Source organism: Suricata suricatta, chromosome 2 (assembly GCF_006229205.1).
Source record: "Suricata suricatta isolate VVHF042 chromosome 2, meerkat_22Aug2017_6uvM2_HiC, whole genome shotgun sequence".
NCBI lineage: Eukaryota > Metazoa > Chordata > Mammalia > Carnivora > Herpestidae > Suricata > Suricata suricatta.
Window position 1 is genome coordinate 86,407,347 of NC_043701.1, and position 12,161 is coordinate 86,419,507.

At 35.8% G+C, this 12,161-nt stretch overlaps 1 protein-coding gene across 1 annotated transcript; it reads right to left on the reverse strand.

The window, feature by feature from the left end:
* Positions 1–5,803: 5,803 nt before the first annotated feature.
* On the reverse strand, positions 5,804–12,161 carry NDUFA4 (NDUFA4 mitochondrial complex associated). The gene is made up of 4 exons (XM_029929565.1): positions 11,999–12,161; positions 10,826–10,914; positions 9,885–9,945; positions 5,804–6,020 (listed from the first exon to the last, which is right to left on the reverse strand). The coding sequence occupies exons 1-4, from the start codon at positions 12,038–12,040 to the stop codon at positions 5,964–5,966; spliced, it is 249 nt and encodes an 82-aa protein (XP_029785425.1). The 5' UTR covers positions 12,041–12,161; the 3' UTR covers positions 5,804–5,963.

The window sequence follows — 12,161 nt, forward strand, 5'->3', positions numbered from 1 at the left end:
ATCCCTGATAACCTTCTTTGCTTTGATATCTACTGTCTGAAATTGTAATAGCTACTCCTGCTCTCTTTTGATTAGTGTTAGCATGATGTATTTTTATCCATCCATTTACTTTTAATCTATATGCCTTTCTATAGACCACACATAGCTGGATGTTGTTTTTTGATCCACTCTGTTTTCCGATCCAATCTCTTTAATTGGTACATTTAGGTCATTGTCATTCAAGGTGATTATTGATATAGTTGGAATAACATATTACTTATTTGTCATTGTTTTCTGTTTGTTGCCCTTGTTCTTTTTTCCCATGTTTGTCTTCTTCTCTTTGTCTGCTACTTGTGGTTTTAACTGAGCATTCTATATATACCCCTTTTCTCTCCTTTCTTAGCACATTTGTTTGTTTCTCTTTCAGGATTTTTTTCCTTAAAATTGATTTTCTATAGTTTGAAAATAATAGGTTGGGTTTTTTTGTTATTTTGTTTTGTTTTTGGAATTTATCTGCTTGTTCACGAACTTCCCAGCTCTGTGGTCTGCTTTCTGACCTTAATTTTAGCCAAATGTAAATCATTATTGTTTCAAATATTCCTCTGTCCTTTTCCCTCTTCTCCTTCTTGTATTTCCATTATATGTATGTTATACCGTTTATAATTATCCCAGAGTCCTTGGACATTGTTAAATTTTTCCAGTCTTTGTTCTTTGTTTTTCAGTTTTTAAGGATTCTATTGATATATTCCTTTGCGCAGAGATTTTTTCTCAACCATATCCAGTCTATATAGAGCCGATCAAAGGCATTCTTCATTTCTGTTACAGTGTTTTGCTCTCTTGCATTTCTTTTTGGTCTTTTGGCTAGACAGGAACTAAACTCAAGTTACATATGATTCCAAATTCCATACTTTTTCCTACATGACTCAAAATTTTTAATTAAAAAAAATCCTCAAAAAAAAAAACACTTGGTCAAAGAGCAACGGTTTTCATATTTGTGTAAAAATCTAAAACCATTTTAGAGACTTTATTTTGCTCAACTCCATGGAATGTCATTTGTACCATTGTTCATATGAAAAGGCCATCTCAGGAGGTAACCAACGTGATAACCTTACCCCATATCTGTCCCCCTCCCTCACGGCTCACTTCCTACCTTCCAGCTGCCAACAACCCAGAGAAAAAGTAAGTACTATGAAGTGGCTTATTGATAGTATGGGATTTTTATGTCATTTTTTAATCTAGTTTATTCTTCTACCATAAAATATAAGAAAATGAACAGAACTATTTGAATCCAGTCAGTGATGTGCAGGAACCAGTTCACATCAGTTCCTAAGAGCTGAATGTTCTTATCTTTTCCCAACCTGTGATCAATAACACCAACATGGTGCCTTGGGCACAGCTACGGTGGGTGTTTTATTTTTCTACTGTTGTTAGAACAAATTGCCATGAATTCAGGGGTTTAAAACAACACAAATTTAACGTTTTAGTAATATCAGGTAGTAGTCATTGGGCTGAATTTCTTGCTGGATGCTCTAAGAAAATCTATTTCTTCAGATTTTCTAGATGCTAGAGGCCTCCTAGGTTCCTTGGCTCATGGCCCCTTTCTCTATCTTTAAAAAGCCAGGAACATTGTACTTCTTTGATTGTTATTTTGTAGTCACACCTTCTGTGACTTTCTCCTTCAGTCTCTCTCTTCCACTCTTAAGGACTCTTCTGATTATACAGATCCCTGGAAAATCCAGGATAACTTCCTTATTTTAAGGTCAGTTGATTAACAATATCAATTTCATTTGCAACCTTACTTCTCCTTTGCCATCTAATTTAATACATTCTCAGGTTCCAGGTATTAGGAAGTGGATTGCTTTGAGGGGGAAGGCATTAATCTGCCAATAACAGAAACTGGCAAAAAATTGCTAAAAATCAGGATTCTTGTCCCAGAAGGCTGGTTGTTAAACATTTACCAGCTCACCACTGCTACAAGTAATCATGAGGGAACATCAGACAAAATACTTATAAGAATTATAGACTAAAGCAATTTACAGAATTCTAACAAAGTTGCTTTGCAATTTAAGATGTTTAAATACACTAGATAAGTGGTAAGGATAAATTACTCTTTGAAAGTTTAAAACAAATTAAGTTTGCAAAGTATCTTCACTTAGGATGAATTAATATGGAGTCTAAAAATCTTATGTAGCATTATCTCCTTTCTGGTTAGGAACAAACAGGAAACCATTATTATAAAGTGCATAAGCTATTGCCTTTTAAGATTTACATGCACACACACACACACCAGCAGGGCTTAAGGATTTTTTCCAGATGCTACTTGCCATTCATATAGCATCAAAGAATTCTTTCAGTATCGGGCATGAAGTAATTCAGTATCATTTCAAACCCAGAACAGATGACCTGCATATCAAGATTTTAATTCACTGAGTCACAATGCAAACCAGAGAGGGTGGAATATTATTGTGGCATGCTCTGTGGGTAGGCCCTGCTTTAGCAAACTTAGTGAGAAACATGTATCATCCCACTTCTTAAGTCTTAGAGCTCTGGTATAAAACGTAGTCCGCCTTGTCCACATGTTGAAATCAAAGATATTTACAATAAGGCATCATTTGATCAGATAGTTGAATAAGCTTTTACTAAATAGTACTTTTAAGTTTTACACAACATGGCTTTTAATAAGTTTCTGATTAAAGTTTCTAATAGAGGGAAAGGAAGAAATAAACTCCAGGGTTTATAATTAAAATAGCTAATAACATAAGTAATGCTTATTCTGCTAGGAAATCCACTAAGCCTCTTACATATAGTATCTTATTTAATTCTAAAGACAACCCTATGGGACAGTTCAAGAGGGCTCTGACAATGAATTCTGAAATAAAATTCCTTGGATTCAAATCCTGGCTCCACCGTTTGCTAATGTTTGACCTTGGGCATATTTTTATGCCTTAGTTTCCTTATTTGTCAAAAAAAAAAGATGGGAGGAGTAATGTCTGTATACATGTTGTAATTAGTAATAAATGAATACACGTAAGGAGCTTAGTGTGGTGCCTGGCTGAATAATGTTATTGCTATTAGTTTCATTCTGTTATAAAATGCCCTCTTATAAGCCTCTCTTGTCGTTTTCATTTTTTACATAATCAAGGGAAGGAGAAATTTCCTCCAAAAAATGAATTCTACCAACGACCCCAGAGGAAAGGGATAAACTTACAATGGAAATGTCGAAGTGTAGTAAATGTACGTATAATTTCCATGTATAATATATTTCATTATTTGATTTTAAATTTAAACTTCAAATTACTGTATATGGTCTGTTTTACTTAATAGTAACTGTTATCTGTAAAAATAATGAGTTTCCTGAATACCACATTTGAGCATTTTTGAGAAAGCAGTTACAACTAGCATCTAACATATTCTCAACACCACAATAAAAACAAGCCTTAGATATATATTTTCTGTGAATTATTTTAACTGAGCTTTTATAATTGGAAAGAAAAAATGGAGTTTTGGCAATGATGACTATAGTATTTGGGGCTCAAGAACTTTTTTTTTAATAAAAAAAGGATCTATCTGGTTTTATTTGCACCTGTACTTCTTTTCCTTTCTTCATTCACATTCATCTCGGCATCTTGGTTGCAGTGTTGTGAAAGAAAATAACCTTCAAATTCCAGAATTATGCTGTTTCAGTACAAGCATAATGCTCTAGTTGGAAAATTTAAAAACCTATTAAAAATTATAAACTGGGGAAAAAATTATCAACTGGGGTGCGGTGATGAGGGAGGATAGCTCAGAGTGCTTTTGTTAAAAGGTGTTTCGCCATCCCTAATTCGGATTCTCTGCGTCCATCAAGAGTCACTTGTGCCCACTTAAACCTAGACCCTCCATTCTGGATGCTTAATGAACTGACCCTGTATTTACTACTTACCAAGTATTTAATGAACACCAACTATGTGTTATGTACCAATGTAGGTATAATATATCCATATCATGGATATAACAAAATGGACAAAAATACTTGTCCTGATGGAGCTTACATTTTAGTGAGGGGAGAGATTTCAAAGCAAGCTAATTACATATTTAGATGATAATAGATATGGGAAGGGACACAAAGTGATGAGGGTGAACCAGAGTGCAAAATTTTGGACAGGGAAGGCTTCATTGTAACCCTGGAGGAAGACCAGAAAAAGTGAGAGAGCAAGCCATGCCAATATTTGGGAAAGAGAATTCTAAACCAGAGGTGGTCAGATCCCTGTGGCAAGAATGTTATCTGATGGGAAGATCAAGGAAATCCACTTAGGGTAGGTGTGTGAGCAAGTAGAGAACAAAGTGGAGTCAGAAGGTTGAAATATCTAGCTTTTGAATTAATTGGGAAAATGTTGGTGGGCTTTGAGCAAAGGATTGTCATATTCTGACATATATTAAAGATCACTTAGGCTGCTGTGTTCAGAACTACAGACAGGAAAACTCACTGAGATGTTATTTTAGTAATTGAAATTAGCTGACAGTAGCTTAAAATCAGTGTGGTAAGGGAGAAACTGTGTTGAAAATAGTGAGATTCTGGGTATATTTTGAAGATAGAACATGACTTAATGATATATTAGGGTATTCAAAAAAGTTAAGACTCCCAAGGATTTTGGCCTGAACTGTAAGGATGGTGTTCCTATAAACCGATATGATTAAAGAGTTAGAGTGCAGATTGTAGATGTGGAGTCTGAGAGGTTAACAAATTCAGAATTGACATGTGTTAAATTTAAGATGCCTATTAGACATCCACATGGAGAGGTTGAGTGAACAGATATAACCATATAAAATATGTGTAGGCATATATAATACACGTACATATGGAAAAACATTGGGTCTGAAAAATTACCTTGGACAGCATCGTATTTGAAAATGAGACTGGATAAGGATTACCGATAGTGAAAAGGTCCTAAGTGTTTTTCCTTTGAAGCATTCCAATATGACGCGTGACAAAGATGGAAGTGCATCACTAACAGAGTAGGAAAGCCATTGATGTAAAAGGAAAAACAAAGTATATTGTTCTAGAAACTACAGGATGAGAATGTTTCAAGGAGTTATGTCAGCTGTTAAGTGTTAGGTCAAAGTGAGTACTGACAAAGACTTTTGAATTAAGAAACATGAGGTCACTGGATCACCTTAACAGAAGCATTTTAGTAAAGTGATAAGAGTAAAACCTGATCAGGGTGAGTTAATAAACTTTAAAGAAGTGAAATTTAGTAAGTTTTGCTTGGCTCCCTTTTTATCAAGGATCTACTAGGAAGCATTTGCAAATTCTGAAAACTGCAACTCATCAAATATACATAAATGCTAACCCAAGACATCAGTATTTAAATGCAACTTTGCTTGGTGACTTCACTAAGGTAAGGAACTGACTAAGCAATCTGTTGTGTGATTATGTCCTATCAATAAAAGCATAAATGGCCACTAGCTCAGATCCAACTACAATATCTGATAACCTTGAAAATCTTCAGCATAAAGACTGCCATGGTAAAAATTATTTACAATGTCACATACTTCGACATCTGTCAGTAGCAGAAACCCAGAGGTCCCTGTCCCCACTTTGCCAATGTCGAAGACACTTGAATACTCTTCTCAATCTGTCTTTGCATAATTTCTACTTTCAGTTGTTAAATATACTCTAGAGAAGTTACCAAAGGCCTATGCAAAAAGTGAAGAGTTTTGAACAGGTCTTATTTTCAAATTATAGACAGATGTAAATTCAAGAAATTCCTTAAATTCTAAGTTATTTCCTATACCCTAGTTATAAAGTTCAAAGCAGATTTTCAGCATTAAATAGTGACACATATCAAGTTTCAGATATTTATTAGTCAGTGTAAACCCCAACACAATACATCAACATGATTTCGTGCATTTAGAGGGGAAATATTTCCTGGATAAGTGGGCAATTGTGCGGATGGCTTCTGGAAGACCTTCATTCTAAGCAGCTTTATAGTGAAACGTTTCATTTAGAAGTCTGGACCTTCTTTCTTCAGTTTGCTGTAATCTACATTCACTGAGTAGAACTTGGAAAAGAAGAAAGATATTTTAGATAATCCATCAAATACACAGAGATGGTACAGGCGCTTTAAAATTACTTTTATTTTGCTTCTACAGTTACAATTACAGGCATGAAATTTTTATTACAGATATTTAACAATATAAAAGTCATCCAAAGAAAGACACTGAAATCCCAGTTCTTTAATAAGGATTTTGGTAAGGGGGAAATATTTCATCTATCTCAGAAGAACTGTGTTAGTATGTTCCCTTAATTTCTTAAGCCAGATTACATCAAAATCTCACCATCTGACCACCTTTGGTACAAAAGTTCTTAAATAGTTTGCCCATTCCTGTGCCAGAGAACAATTGAAGAGGTTGTATTACAATTACTTGAAGACTACATTATTTAACACCAAAAGAACTAAAACTGCAGAATCATCAACATTTTTTTCACGGTTTTTAAGCAGTCATAAATTTTTAGCTATTATTTCAAACCCTCTTCTTTATTTTTCCAAACATACTCTAACTTCTTTATCTCAAACTGAGATAAAGAATAAGAAAAATTCTTATTTTACTAAAGTTTAAAAAAAAATTCTCAGGTTGTAAAGCTTATCTTGGAGATATACACAAAGTTGCAGAGACAAATAAGTACAAATAACTCATAGAGCAATAATCTTTGTTCTGACAGTGTTCTTATGAAGCAACTGAATCTAGAGTTTTTTTTTAAAAGAAACTAATTCTGTGCTATCCTTAACACTGTTGACAAAACTAGAGAGACTATTTATAAAAGAACTATAAACTATATATCAAGAAAAGAAACACTGTTTGGATTCTTCTAATGGATGCCAGACACTTGGCACAATGCTTTATGTTTATCATGGCCTTATTCATTCTTACTTTATAAAAGAGGCAATGAAACATGAAGTCATGGACTCTACAATGAATGAGAAGCAGGATGAAGCCCCTATACTCATGCAGAGTGGAAAGGTCATAATATCTTTGCCAATTTTCTCAAAACTAAGCAGGCTTCTGATGTCTTTGCTTCTATTCGGTTCCATGTGCCAGCATCAAAATTCTCTGTTGAAGTAATGAAATAATTTTCAAGCCTATTTTATTCCTCAGCGTCCATGCCCCATTCCTTTCACAATTTAATATTAGGTGGCTACCTCGAAGGTCCCTGGAACAATAGCTGGGAAGGCACGACATATTCTGATTGTGGCTTTGGGACATTTAATCAATTGAGAAATACTACTGGGTCTTTAACACTTAAATCCTATTTTAGTCCTCTCGTTGATCCACATTTGGCTAGATATGCAAAGGGGCAACATATAACCCCCAAAACTTAATGGTTTACAACAACAAAGGTTTATGTTTCACTCGCATTATATGCCATTTGTAAGCTGACTGCTTCCATGTTCTCTTCATTGCAAATCTGAGCTGAATAAATAATCCTTAATTGTCCATTTCAGTCTTAGGACAGATGACAAAGGACAGTGGGGGAACCACACACTGGTTCAGAGATGGGAGCTATCATGTCCCCACATGATTTTCCAGAGTCATGACACTAAACCTGATATTAATAGGCCAAAAAACAAACAAACAAAAAATAATAATAAAAATAAAAACCACCAAAAAAACCCTAAATCCCCATTTTCTTAGGTAGGTAGTGAATGAAAAAATAATCTAGTTTATTTCTCTGTTTGTGTTTAGCAGTAGCAGGCCTCATTCACTCTGGGCTTATTTTCTGGACTTGGTTCCCTTTTATTTCTGATTGCAAATTGCTCAATTTTCCTACAAGTTCATCTCTTGGCAAAGAGCCACTAACAGTCTACTAACATCCTGTTTTCCAAATCTTCTTCTATCACAAACCTCTTTAGGCACATGGTCCACCTTCTAAGTTTCGGCAGGTGATACTTTATCAAATATTTTGTCATATTATGATTCATCTTTCCAATCTTGAAATCAGTGTCACAGCTACTCATCCCATTCATGCCAAACAAATTAGATTTTTGTTGCAGCAACATTCCATTTCCAACTCACATGTCCTCATACTGACATGTGTTATCATGTTCCAGGGCACTGGTAATTTGCCTTCATTATCAGAATCACTTGAGCTTTTTGAACTACTCCTACCGAGAGACTCTAATACACAATTTGATAGAAGGACCGAAGCCTGTTTCTTTCTTTTTTAAAGTTTACTGGATGTGGAATCATTTTCTCTAGAACGTACTTTAAAAAACTTGTAAAAGACAAAAAATAAATCATGATGACCATTTATCTTTTTTTTTTGAAGTAACATGTTAACACACAGGTTAGATGTCTCATTTGGCTTTGACAGAACAGTTTTGTTTCTTATAGGGAGATCCATTTAGAGAACTGGGAGCCAAATTATGATCAGACAATTGAGTGGAAAGCTTGGAATCAGCAAAAGGCGATAATTACCTTAAAAGTTGCTCTCATCAGTAATAACAGCTTCCATCTCCATAATGGATATAGATCTACTAAAGGGTCCTGGTCACAGCACCCATTCTTGAGAATGCTTAAGCATATTGTTATTTCTTTCAATGAAGCAAGCAAATACGCTGGAAAGTGCATGTGATGAGTTACATATACACTTTAAATAGTTAAGTCGTATGGAATGTGAATTATACCCTAAAAAAGCTGCCCTGGTTTTATCATTTCCAGAGTTAGCCGTTGCATGCAAAATTTTTATACATAAGGAAGGTTGTATTTAGGGAATTAATAAACGGTCTCAGATTTGTGACAAGCATTATACTAAGATAAGTCACACAGAAAAAGATAAATACTGCATGATATCACTTATGTGTGGAATCTAAAAAAGCTGAACATGTAAAAGTGGTAGAACAGTGGTTATCAGGAGCTAGGGATGGGGGAATTGGTAGATGTTCTCTAAGCGTACAAACTTGCAACTAGTAAACAAATAAATCCTGGAGATCTAATACACATCATAGGAATTATTGTCAATAATATTGCATTATAAACTTCAAAGCTGTTAAGAGACTAGGTCTTAAATGTTCTCAACGCACACATACAAAATAGTAATTATGTGACAAGTGTTAGCTAATGCTACTATAGTAATCATACTATAATATATAAATTTTATCAAACCAACACCTTGTGTACTTTTAACTTACATAATTTTATATGCCAATATCTCAATAGAAAAAATAAATGGTTTCAGTCAATAAACTCATTCTGTAAAGAGTAGTTCCACAAATTACCTTTCAGGGAAGATGTTAAAAAGTTTAGTAAAAGATTCATGGTAAAATTTAAGTTTCAACCAATTTCAGTTCTTCCTAATTTCCCTCACTTGAAATATTTCAACCACACCAACAAGAAAGAACAGCCAACCAAGCTATCCACTGGAATAGTGCTACTCAAAGTGTGGTCCATGGACCAGCAGCATCAGCATCACCTGAAACTTTGTTAGAAATGCCAATTCTCAGTCTCCACAACAGACCAACTAAATAAGAATGTATGGGCATGGAGCTGAACAATATGTGTTTTAACCATCTCTCCAGTGGAGGTCTATGTACACTGAAGTTTGAAAACACTGCACTAGACTATTCAAGATCTAAGAAAATGATACATGATAGCTCTACCACCTCTTTTTTCCTTAGTCAAATCAGGAGAATGAAAACATTATCTTAATTTCACAGCCAGAGTCTAAGGTATGTGAATAAAATATCCTTAGAAGAAAATATTTGCTAGGGAAATATGCCATTTTAATTTCACAAAAACAATCTGGCACTTCCAAAAGTTCATTATAATGGAATTTTACATGTATATCCAATTTCAAAAATACTACTACATGAGAAAATGTATTAAAATACACTTTCTACTAATTCTGAAAAAATTTTGTAGCTTACCTTGTACTGATCATTGGGACCCAGTTTGTTCCAGGGTTCTGGGTTATTCTTCCTATCCCAACTAAAAGAAACAAACATTTTAACCGCTATAGTAATAAAGCACTATTTAAAATAGTTTTGAATTTCCTAAGGAGCTAATATTTTGAATAGATTTCATTTTCTATTAGACTAAGTATGATGTTGTTTTCCTTAGAGTTGAAACAGAGAACGGCTCTGTAATTAGCAATCCCATGTATTAATTAGAAAGTAGAGTAGAACAGAGAACCTCCTGGCAAGTTTATTTGTCCCTATCCCTTTCACGGGAAACCTTAAACTTGGCTTTTGAGACGCCTAGGTGGCTTAGTCAGTTAGGTGCTAACTTCAGCTCAGGTCATGATCTCGTGGTTCATGGGTTCAAGTGTGGCATCAGGCTCTGGGCTGACAGCTCAGAACCTGGAGCTTGGTTCCCATTCTGTCTCCCTCTCTCTCTGTCCCCTCTTCTGCTAATGTTCATGCACTCTCTCTCAAAAATAAATAAAGATATAAAACTTAAAAAAAATTAACTTGGCTTTCACTAAAGAATATATAAAGTACAGAATAACAATAAATCAACCTTTGTGTTGCCTGTTGGTTCTCTAACTTCAAAGAGAAACATTCCTTATTGGGGAAAAGCAGACAGAAAAAAACATTTACATGTATCAGCACCTCTGATTAAGTATTTTATACAGATATTTATCTCAATTCTGACAAGACTCCAAATAATTAGCAGTGTTACTCTATGGATGAGAAAAATGAGACTCGAAGAAATTCAGACAATTTTATGAACCAGAAAAAAAAATGACAACAGGATATGAACTTCCCATATATGACTATAAAACAGGCTCTTTCTACTACTTGATGTTGCCTCCCCTAAAGACTGGCTCCCAAAGCAGCCTAAGTTCTAAACATTTTTAAGCACTTACCTGACATCTGGATTGAACAATGCCAGGCGCATGACATACATTGCTGCTCCAGTGCCTCCCGCTCCAATAAATATGAAGAGCGGGATCAACTAGACAAGAATAGACAAGATTTAATAGCCAGCTCCAAATACCTAGATACTTATAAAAGAAAGGCTAGAGTAATTCCTACACAATGATTCTCAGGTCTCAAACTGCTATTTTTTGCTCTTTGAAAATTTGAATAAAGGCAGACCTTATATTGGGTAAGATTTCTTATGTTCAAAAGAAATGGAATTTCCAAAAGACATAAAGATGATTCTGGTTTACTGTGGAAAAAAATTATATTCAAATTTTTAAATTTCCAGGAATATAAGTCTTCTCCGCCTCTCTAATATTTATACACGTTCTCATTAAATTTCCCAGCTTCTTTTATCTCGAGACTTGTGAAACAACTTCTCGGCCTGCCTTGATATAGGTGTTATGAAACACTTAAGTTCCGTGAAATAAAGAGACGAAACAGAAACATACCTACGACAAGCATCGGTTACAGGCATAAATCTCTGAAGACATGTACCACGATGCTTAATGCGTAGTTAGGTAATGGGTTTAAGATAAAGACTGAAGGACTGGGTTTTAGGATCCTGGCACGGTGATGTGCTGGGGGGAAATGGGGAGAAAACTAAGATACAGAAGAACTCCGATTCACCTCTGCGCTACCAAACTCCCCCAAAATCTCAGGTCGTCAAGCAAACTGAGGATCCCAAGATTACAGACCTTTGTATTTGCCACAGGCCTGGTGGTGCAGTGCAGTACGAGATTCTTAAAGAGATGGCATAACAAATAGGAAACCTGATCTGCTGGTCTCTAACCCACACGGGCGCACCACTATCCCCGCGTCGGGCTAGCTTACAAGAGGGTGCGACCATCAGACTATTCCAAATTCACTAGTTTATTTTCCTCAAAGGTACCCCTCACTTTCCGCCTGCCAGCCCCAAACCCTTAGCGCACGGCGCGGAAGGTCAGAACTGAAGGGCTGGGGGGGGGGGGGAACTAAGAGAATATCACAAGTGAGCCAAGGTCCAGTCCCGAGAAACGGCTAAAGAGCGTGAATGAGGAAGTCCCCAAGGAAATGAGGCACAGCAGCTGGACACAGGATGGCAAGTGAAAACACTGCAAAAGGTGTCACGAACTTACGCTCGGATGCTTCTTGGCCTGACCGAGGATCCGGCGTAACATAGCTGCGGGAGCGGCCTCGGCTACAGGAGCAGAAAAGATCAAATCTGCAAGGCCCAGGGGTAAGTAGTACTTACACCTAGGATGAACGGACGTCCAAAGTCACCCCGAACCTCCTACCTAA